The sequence below is a fragment of the Pollachius pollachius genome (assembly GCF_949987615.1).
Source record: "Pollachius pollachius genome assembly, chromosome: 6".
NCBI classification, from domain to species: Eukaryota; Metazoa; Chordata; class Actinopteri; order Gadiformes; family Gadidae; genus Pollachius; species Pollachius pollachius.
This window is the reverse complement of record NC_136939.1, coordinates 26,766,818-26,777,710: the sequence shown is the minus strand read 5'-3', so window position 1 is coordinate 26,777,710 and position 10,893 is coordinate 26,766,818. Positions and strand designations below refer to the sequence as shown.

The following is a 10,893-nucleotide window of genomic DNA, read 5'->3' as shown; positions in this document are numbered from 1 at the left end:
CATGTACACGCACATACAAAGACGCACACACATGCACACAAATGCACAAACACGTGAGCGCATACGCACACATGCATGCATACATAAACACGTGTGAAATTAAACCTGTGTGTGTGTGTCTCAGGCATGTTACTATCAGATCCAGCATGAGAAGATCACTTAACGCCCCTGATACACTACGACGACCTCTGACCCTCCCACCCCCTCCTGGAGGGAGTCCCTGGAGCCGTGGAGCATGTGACCGCCGCCAGCCAATAGGGGATCAGAAGAGGGGGAGGAGACCGTCTGGGGGGGGTGGGGCCAAACCACACCCACCCCCACCCACTCACTGACACTCAAAAGCTACCAGCACAACCCCCCTGCCCACTCAGACCAGTTCTGGACTTGATACTTGACGCACAAACCCTGTGACCCTTGACCCCTGGGGGCCCCACCAAGTCCACCCCTGTGACCTTTGAACCCTGGAGGCCCGCACCAAGTCGACCCCTGTGAACTTTGACCCCTTGGGGCCCCACCAAGTCCACCCCTGTAACCTTTGACCCCTGGGGGCCCCATCAAGTCCATCCTTTGACCCCTGGAGCACCACCAAGTCCACCCCGTGACCTTTGACCCCTGGGGGCCCCCACTAAGTCCACCCCTGTGAGCTTTGACCCCTGGGGGCCCCGACGAAGTCCACCCCTGTGACCTTTGACCCCTGGGGGCCCCCACTAAGTCCACCCCCGTGACCTTTGACCCCTGGGGGCCCCCACTAAGTCCACCCCTGTGAGCTTTGACCCCTGGGGGCCCCGACGAAGTCCACCCCTGTGACCTTTGACCCCTGGGGGCCCCCACTAAGTCCACCCCCGTGACCTTTGACCCCTGGGGGCCCCAACTAAGTCCACCCCTGTGAGCTTTGACCCCTGGGGGCCCCGACGAAGTCCACCCCTGTGACCTTTGACCCCTGGGGGAGCCCACCAAGTCCACCCCCGACCCTGAGGGTTTCTCTCCACTCATGATGTCAGAGGTTCCTCTATGGGGGAGAACCTCCAGATGAGCAGAACCAGCATCCTGTGTATGATTTTGTTGGACTTATAAGATATATGTACTGTATGTTTTGATTGATCTCCAGCTGTATTACGTGTTACGTGTGTACAAACTGTAACATGGTGTGAAGAACAGTGATGTAACGGTTACATTGAAGGAAGATGTTTCTAACATGTCTTCTCTAGTGTCTGGTCTAAAACCTTCTGGATCTCAACCACCAGTCAAACCATCCTTGGTTCCTCTGTTTCCCAGTATGTCAACATACTCTAGACTGGTCTGCTCCTCAACCCATTGGGGTTTCACCAGTGAGGACACGGTAACGGTCAATGGAACCAAGTGTTATGTGATGTCATGCATGTCCTGCCCTGTGAGAGCCAATAGGGTAGTTGGAGTTTGGTTGGAGGAGGTGGTCTTCAGAGGCCTTCAGAGGTCTACAGGCCTACAGGCCTGTAGTCCTTCTCAGCACGGTTTGGCTTCCACTGGTCTGAGGAGGTCTTCAGGCCCACCTGGAGATGGAGGGGAAAGTGATGATGGTGAACACAAACCAAGTTACCAGACCAAGTAAGTATTGGAAGGAACGTGGGAGAAGGTTTGCATTCTCAGTATGCATCTTTCAGGTTGTTCGTCTTGTTGGAAACTGACCCAGTGTTATAACGACATAGAAGTACTTTTCTAGAAGCTCGCCTCAAATACACGAGAACCTCACAATGAGTTTGAGTCAAGTTTTCATTAACAATGTTTAACTAGCTCCCTGAGAACCCATGGTTTCTAAGGGAGGGTTCTCCTACGATGACCTCAGAGAGGAGTGAGGTTCCACCTCAGAGAGGAGTGAGGTTCCACCTCAGAACGTTGGTTCTCTTACGATGACCTCAGAGAGGAGTGAGGTTCCATCTCAGAATGTTGGTTCTCCTACGATGACGACCTCAGGAGTGAGGTTCCACCTCAGAACGTTGGTTCTCCTATGATGACGACCTAAGTGAGGAGTGAGGTTCCACTTCAGAATGTTGGTTCTCCTACGATGATGACCTCAGAGAGGAGGGAGGTTCCACTTCAGAACGTTTAGCTCATTGTGAACCAATGAGTAGTTTCTGAGTGTTACTCCACTCCTCTGTGAGGACGTCAGCGTAGGACAACCACAAGTCCATCACAGACCTGGTTATGGTCTGCTACACTGAACCAGGGAGACATGAGGCAGACTGACCTAGTTAGGATAGGTCTACTACCAGAACCCTGTAGTTAGGATAAGTCTACTACCTGGTTCATTAAAGAGACCTGGTTAATGTCTGCTCCTCTGAACCAGGGAGACATGAGGCAGACTGACCTAGTTAGGATAGGTCTACTACCAGAACCCTGTAGTTAGGATAAGTCTACTACCAGAACCCTGTAGTTAATTTAAGACCTCAACTGACTGTTATGAGCATTGATGTCATACAACGACGTCTGTAAAAAGGGTTGAAATAATGACGTGGTTGATTTGGAATTAGATTGCAGCACAGGACTGAACTAATTGGACTGAAGTAATTGGTTAATTGACCGCTAATTGCGTGGTGACTGCACATGACACTCTGTGAACCAATTGAAAAGAAGCAGCTGTAATTATATACAATTTATTCACTGTTCGGTTTTATTTTTTGACACATCGTTTATTAAGTTATATAAGACTATAATTATCGATAATGACGTTTTATTTTAATCAAAAATATTCATTTGTTGGAAGGCTCTCGTAGACGAACAGAGAAACGGTTGAGTATGAAAATTTGTGTCGAAAAAAGTGTCGACATGCAATAAAGTCATTTTGTTTGGGAGTTGAACTTGTGTTGTATACAGGGCAGTTGCTAGGAATTCTGGGCCCCCTGAAAGAATATCGGTGTGGGCCCCTCTACCCCATTCATTGCCACCTTAAATGTTCTTGTTATTCAGTGTTCTTGATGGTGCCTGGTGTAATACACCCAAATTATTTCCTTTTTTACATTTAACGACATTTAACGAGTATTATTATGTAAATTATGTATTATTAATTCTCTTATTCTCATTTCCCTGAATTGCAACACGTTATTACACCTCTGATTGCAAATACATTTTCAATTAACCACTCAACAAATAGGTGTGGGTATTTTATTGTATTTAACAATCAAGCACTGATATGCAAAAATCAAAGTGTCCTGGCTCAAGATAGTCCACAGGTAAATATGTAGCATTTAACTTAAATGTGCAAGTGAAACAAAGTGCACATGGAATACGTTGTTGTAAAACAAATATCAAAAACTTCAATAAGCCTCATCTAATCTCAATTAAAGTTTGAATTAACTTGTTTGTTCACTGTAAGTCTCATCAGAAAGCCCAACGCTGGGCCTTTTTGTTAGCAAATTCGCTGATGAGGTTTTTGAAGTCCAATTGTCGGCTTAGCTGACTTTCAATTGAATGTCTAGCAAGGCTATTTAGCCTCTCTTGGCTTGTTGTGGATCTGAGATAGTTCTTAACTAGTTTCAGTTTTCTGAACACTTTCTCCACCTGCAACAGTCACAGGTAATGTACAGAAGATTCGGATGGCAACACTTACTTCACCAGAAATGCTCTGAAGCTGAAGTTTATGAATGGAAATCAGCAGTTCAAGGGGGGAGTGGCAGTATGAAAATGTGGCACTATAAACAGACCTCAAATGTTTCACTTCAGTTTCAAAATTAGCACTAAGATCCTGTTTGTATTTGCTTGTTAATGAATGGCAAACTGAGTGAATCTGATCATCTTTTAAATCCTTGATCTTCAGTATTGCAGCAAATTCCTCACAGATATTTGCAATGGATTGAAAGCGTGTGTCCAAGGCACAGATGATGCTATCTAAAGCCACATAGAACACACTGTTGCAAAACATTAGCTTCTGCGATAAGGGAAGCCTCTGCAAGGAATTCATCTAATGAGTTGCGAAAGAGCTGCATTTCTTCCTTCAATGCCTCTATATTGGCTGCTTCTACATCTAGTGTAATTTTTCCTGACTGCAGAATTATGTTTCTATCTTCAATGGACTGCAGTATTTTTTTTCCAGACAGTCAGGAGAACAATGTCTGTTAAAAGATGTAAAATAACTCCTGAGACCAGTGACCTCTGATTTGACTTCATTAATCAAGTTGCACCTAGCAAAGATGCTATCCAGGGCCTCTAGGAGAGATGGTAAGTGATTTGCAACTGGTTTAACAGCCGCTATGCAGGCAGTTCAACGGGTATCAGACATGCGGAGAAGAGAGCAGCCAGTCTTCTCTTAGAGAATGGCCCATCTCTGGGCTGGCACTGAAGATATTGTGGCGAGCAGCACGGGAAGGACGAGACGGGAGCCCAGGTTGAACAATTATGCAGTTCCGTGCCCCATACACCGCACGACTACGGACTGCCTTTATTAACAACCGAACGTAACAGAAACACGGGACACCTGACCAACACACACAACACTCTCACTAATGGTCCCGATCACACTACACATCATACAACAATGGAACAACACACAATTAACACACATCATCCCGAGAAATTACCCCCAACAACAGAACAAATCAACAAAACCCCCTTTGTCAACTGACAACCCCAATTCCCAGAATCCCCGCGGCCCCGGAACATGGCGCCCACACCCGTGGTCGCCACACAGCCCCCACCTTAGGGGTCAGACGTCCCGTCAACCCCAACACCCAACACATAGTCCCGAATGTTCAGGGGGTCGGCGCCGCCGCCTTGGCCCCTGCCAGCGGCGGCCCCGTTGCGGCGCAGCCTTCCTCCCTGGTTGGGACGCCCGTCTCCAACAGTCTCTATTAGTCCTGGGGGTGTGGTCGGGGACCACCGCCATCGGGGCCCCCACCAGTTCCTGCCGTAGGGTGGCGCTGGAGCGCCGTCCGTTCACCCCATCCTCCGCCGCCCTCCGACGGCCACGCCGGCGGCTGGGATGGACTGGACGCTGTCCAGTCCGCCCGCAATCCTTGACCCACCGACACTGCTCCGGCTCGAGGTCCGGTGGCCTGGGTTTCCGGACCCGGTCCTTGTCCTGCCCGGACTGGAATGCCACTGGCATTGTGCCACGGGAGAGGGCTGTCCCAGCCGCGTCCTCCCGGGCACCACAGCGGCGGCAGCAGTACTTGGCCGGACCACACTGGTCCTGGCAATCATCCTCCGTGGACGGCTGCAGGCTGGGTTGCTCACAAAACTCCCGCTCCGCCCGGTCCGCCACCTCAAGAGCCACCTCGAGGTTCGGAGGCCCGGTGAGGCGGACGTGCCGTCCCAGCCGCGGCGGGACAAGTCCTTGGAGGAACGATTGAAGGGCTAGTTCCTCCCTAGCCGCAGCAGGGAAGTCGGGGTAGCCCCGCTGGGCGTACTGCAGTACATCCGCTGCGAAGGCCCCCAACCATTCCCCCTCCCGGCGGCGGCGGCTGGTTAGCAGCTCCCGGCTGTCGTTCACGGCCGCCCGCTGCCCGAAACGCCTCTCCAACGCCCGGATCAAGGCCCGGAGGTCCCGTTGGTCCTCTGGGGCCAGGTCCAGGAGCGCCTGCACCGCCGTCCCCTCCAGCGCCAGGGCTAGGTGGACGACCGCCTCCCCGGCACCCCAGCCGTTGTGCCACTCAACAAGCCGGAACTGAGCAAGGAACGGCTCAAGCTGCGTTGCCCCGGAGAACTTCGGCAGCTTCACCGCCGTCCTTGCCACCAGGGGGCGGTTGACCGCTGCCATTTCTCCGTCCGTGGGCCGCTGCGCTCCCACAACGCAGGGTGCGTCGGCGTCGGTTGGGGCTTCCATGGGCTCGACCGTCAATCCCAATCCTTTATCCACGTGCGCAGGCCAATCCCACTTCTGACACCAATGTGGCGAGCAGCACGGGAAGGACGAGACGGGAGCCCAGGTTGAACAATTATGCAGTTCCGTGCCCCATACACCGCAGGACTACGGACTGCCTTTATTAACAACCGAACGTAACAGAAACACGGGACACCTGACCAACACACACAACACTCTCACTAATGGTCCCGATCACACTACACATCATACAACAATGGAACAACACACAATTAACACACATCATCCCGAGAAATTAGCCCCAACAACAGAACAAATCAACAAAACCCCCTTTGTCAACTGACAACCCCAATTCCCAGAATCCCCGCGGCCCCGGAACATGGCGCCCACACCCGTGGTCGCCACAATATTGTACAAGCGATTCAAACACCCGAAAAATGTTGCAACATCGGTACATGACTGCAGCATGTACTCCAACAAGATTTCGAGTATGTGAGGCACATGGTGAATATGTAACAAGTAGGGCTGGGTATCGTGGCCAATTTCCTAAATCGATTTGATTTAGATTCATAAGGTTCTGAATTGATTAATCACGATTCGATTCGATTAAATCTGCTCTTAAACAATGAAAATGGCTCAACTGTTATTTTTTCTCTTCATCTAAGGGCGTATACACACACCTGCCTTGTTTGGTTCGAACCAAACCAAAAAAATCGCTGGTGCGGACCTTTTGGGCTGGTGTGAAACCATCGAACTCTGGTGCGGACCAAACAGCCGGTCCGAGACCCAGCCGTAGAGGTGGTCTCGGTTCGCTTCCAAACAAACCCTGGTGCGGTTCGCTTGAGATGTGAATGCGACCGCGCTCGGTCCGACCCAATTCTAAAAATAATATGCCTTATTGGACGCAACAGACTCCGATTGCTGCTTGTTTATTCATTTATATTGTTTGATTTGCGCGGTTAATTCAAAGATCAACGTCCACGTTATCAGACCCGTTAAAAATAAGTCGTGGCTCAACATGGAGCGAAGAGGAGATGAAATGTCTTTTGGATATTTGGGCAGACGCCAACATATAAAGTATGTTGGAGAACACTTATACAAATTCCGATGCATTTGATACATTCAGTACGAGGATGGGTGAGAAGGCATTCGAGCGGTCCGCGGATAGCATAACATCATAAAATCGACGTTGTGCCAAACGCCTCCGATGCTCCAAAACTACTGCAAATGTTTGTATGAAACCAATCAATATAAGCACAACGAGGGCAGCACGCTGAATCTCCATAATCCCAATAGTTTGTTTACTTTTTTTTTATGCCTTACCCCGTGTTACCCCGCCCCCGACCATCTTGTCCAATGATTGAACGATCTATGCACACACGTGCGTTGTTGACAGATTCTCGGACTGTTGCGAAAAATTGCAACGTGAAAAGGAACCGCACCAAACCAAAAAATAAACATTGCGTTTTGGTCCGGACCAAAGAGATCGAACTAAGGACTTTCCTGGTGTGAATGCGCCCTTAAACAACAGGTTTTAAGTGCAAACTTGTAAATTGGACAGTTTAAACTTCAGCTGTAAACAAAACAGTCTCCAAAGTGCAATTTTGAAATTTGAAAGGAATTGCAAGTGAAAGTGTACTTGAACTACAACATTCCATCACTGCAAATTGCATTAAGGCATTGTTTATTAAAGTGCAAAAATAATAATAATGGTAAAAAAGAATCGATCTCATGCCCTATGAATCGATATTGCAAAATTTAAATGAAATCGATCCAAAATCGATTAAATTTATTTTTTTACCCAGCCCTAGTAACAAGTGGAAAAGCCCTGGCCTCTGCAATCTGCAATAGCAATGTGGTGCTCCACTAATGTCTTCAGTATCATCTCTGATATTTCATGGCCAGTCTTACCACTGAATCCTTCAAACTTCAAGAAACGTTCAGTTACATCCAACTGATCATTCTCCTTCTGAACGACATAACTCAACAGAATTACATTCTGTTCCTTGTGGAAGACATCAGGAGTCGCATCACATATTAATGAGTAATAAATTGCATACTCCTTTCCTTCAGTATTTCTTTAAAAACTCTTTCTCCACAGAGTTCTATGAAATCATTTTGAGACTGAGCTAAGGTAATGGGTCACTCTGGTGCTTGGTCTTTTCTCCTTAACTTTTCTCAGATGATCATTCAACAGAGGATCGTACTTGGCTACAAGCTCTACAGTGCCAAGGAAGTTACCATTCCGTGCATCACCAAGCATTTCTGTGCTCCATCTGAATGGCAAATTTCTTGAGGCCAGAAAAAGAGTTACATCTAATATTCTCTTAAGAATAGCTTTGTTTCTGTCAACTTCAAGTTGGATTTCTTGTTGCAGATTGCATCAAAGAGTATTTCAGATTTTTCCACTTGAGGTAGCAGGTTTTGTGCGCCTTGCAAACTTCATGGTCAGGGAATTTTTTGTACATTCTCCGCCATTTGAGTTCTGATATTTTGTACCCTTCTTTGGTGTTAAGTGCACTGGCTGATGCTTTTTTTTAGGCCATCACAGGAAAATAGCATGCATTGCACACAGTATATTGCTCTTGCACTTTCACTGTACATTAACCAGTCTCTCTTCTGTTTTTCCCATCCATTTGTTGACTTTGTATACTCGAAGCACTCTGGAAGTTTCTTTCCATCTGAATCCTTTGGCATTATCAAGGTCAGATCTCTCTAAGTGGCTGTGGCTAGCTTTTTGACAATTATCTCACGATCGTGGTCTTTGAGCTTCTCTGGCCATAATCCTGGGTCACATTTTAAATATTCTTCCTCCTTGTTCTCTTTCCTGCCTTTCTGTACTTCCTGTGCTCTGTCTTCAGCAGTTTCATGACTGCAACCGCTTTGATCTGCTTCACAATTTCCTTCACTATCTGAAGTAGCCTTGCTTTGGGAACTTGGGCCTGGCTCTGTCAACAGCAACAGTGACATAAATTGAGTTATAAAAAAATGTAGCCTATATTTTGCTATTATATAATTGAAATAGCCAAGGTGTTGATTAATATCTTATTCACTGCCAGTGATACAGCAGTTTACTAATAAACAAAAACAGCCTACTCTACATCACTCACTCACCATCAAAGGCATCATCGGACTGCTGGGGGTGAGCATCTGCTGTGGGGTCAAACTCAGATGAAGCAGCCACTGCTGATTCTGGAGCAGCAGATCATAAAGGTTTATTGGTCCATTAAATATATTGTAAACATTAAATGTCATGTTTCATGGAAAAACTGTTGCAGAACTAACCTATTCTTGGACAAAATGTAAATGGGCTTCTTAGTACCTAACTCTAGGTGGACAGCTTCACTTTCCCAGGCAAAAAATATTTTTAAACCATTCAAAAGTCAGTGTAAACTGTCCAAAATTCTAAACAGTCTTTTTTTTATGTTGAAAGAGAACTTGTATTATTGCTTTAATTGCATATAAGATGATCAGAGCTCAAGATAGGACGTCAAACAGCTCATTATTCCATATTTACTATCTATTTTATATTGCTGAATAAACAAGTTTTTCACCAAAACTGTAGTATTCAAGTTTCTAGCCAAAAACTTTTTTCTTTCTCTTCTTTTTTTTTTTTTACATTTGAACACATCATGATGACCTTTTTATAGACCTTTGCATAATATTCATATTACCGAGCCGACCTGAACACATCACATTTGACACCGTTAGCAACTTTTTTTTAAGCTAACTAGCTCTATATCCTGCCGATTTTAACATGGATTTGAAAACTGGATTTACTATTTTTAACTGATGGGACTTTCTACACCGTCCGGTTGTGTGATTACTACCACTGCTTTGAATGACTTTGAATGATGTTGATGCGCGCGGTGCCGACTCCGAGCCCGTCTGCACACCGTCTGCAGCAGCAGAAGCAGCTGGGATTTTTATTATTCATTTTTTTTGGACTAGACGGATACTGAGTTGAAGGAGTTTTTTTAAAAGACATTAAAAGACAGTTGAAGGTAGGCCTACAACACTTTGATATGCAGTCCATGATGCGGACCAGTGATAAATGATGACACTGAAGGGATTCGATTTTTAAACGACACGACTCTCACCATTCTTCGGAAAAAAAGGGTTTGATATCCTGGGCCCCTGCTCTGCCGCTCCTACTCCTGGTCTTCTTCCCTAGTCTTTTCTGGTGTCCAGACTTGTGTTTTTTGGGCGGCATCCTTACCATCCTTACCCTGATGGAGTTCGCTCACGCTCACTCACTTCCAAAGAGGAAGAACCATGAGAAGAACGAACCGCGGTGTGGACGAAACCATTTTTTAAGAAGGGGCCAAGGGGATTATTGAAATGATTAAATTGTATGATTTGTGGCTTTGTTTTAATTCGGATTAATTCATATGAATATATATTAGTTGAGTGTATGCGTAATCATTTTGTCATAGAGGCTACTGGGGGCTGTGTGTGGGCCCTAGCGGGCTGTGGGCCCTTATAATTGTCATAACCTTTCCCCCCTATACAACGGCGCTGGTTGTATATACAAGGTTTATATTGCGAAGGTGTGTCGTCCTTAATTAACCACGGGACTCGGGTATTCCCGTGACGGCATCTGGGGAAGGAGTCGTCCGTCCGACACCACAGCTGTTGGAACCGAGCTAACAACCTCCTGTAATTACATAGCTCTCGCGCTCTCTCTCGCTCTCGTGCCTTAAGTGCAGAAACGAGTTAAGACGATTTGGAGCTTTGAAGCGCGCACTACGCGCCTCGCTCCAGGTGGCCCGGGATGCGCGCGGTTTTCCTTCACCGGGATTAGCGCGGGATCGGGCGGGATTAGACCCCCCCCCCCCCCCCCCCCCCCACAACACACCACCCGGTCTGTGCGCGTGTCTCCCGGGTGTGAAGGCTGCGTGAGGATACCTGTTGTTGCTCGGAGATCCACCCAAAGCGCTCTGATACAGGCTGCGTGTTTAAGGGAACCTTAGCTGAGATAAGGTTAGGGAAATTCTGATATCGACGGAGGAAGAATCTGCATTTCAAGGTAGGAGACCCCCGGGGATCAAGGTAACCGTCCCAGTGTCTGTTGGCCAAACGGAGACCTAGACCTGATCCAT

The 10,893-nt window shown here is 47.2% G+C and overlaps 1 protein-coding gene across 1 annotated transcript in view; it reads left to right on the top strand.

Annotated features, from left to right (window-relative positions):
* The window catches only part of als2b (alsin Rho guanine nucleotide exchange factor ALS2 b), a gene marked incomplete at its 3' end in the record, with an annotated part of 36,921 nt that extends 36,319 nt beyond the window's left edge, over positions 1–602 (top strand). The window contains exon 32 of the mRNA XM_079738198.1: positions 560–602. Within this exon, the coding sequence (XP_079594324.1) occupies positions 560–602 (43 nt within the window). The remainder of the gene's footprint in view (positions 1–559) is intronic.
* Positions 603–10,893: the final 10,291 nt, after the last annotated feature.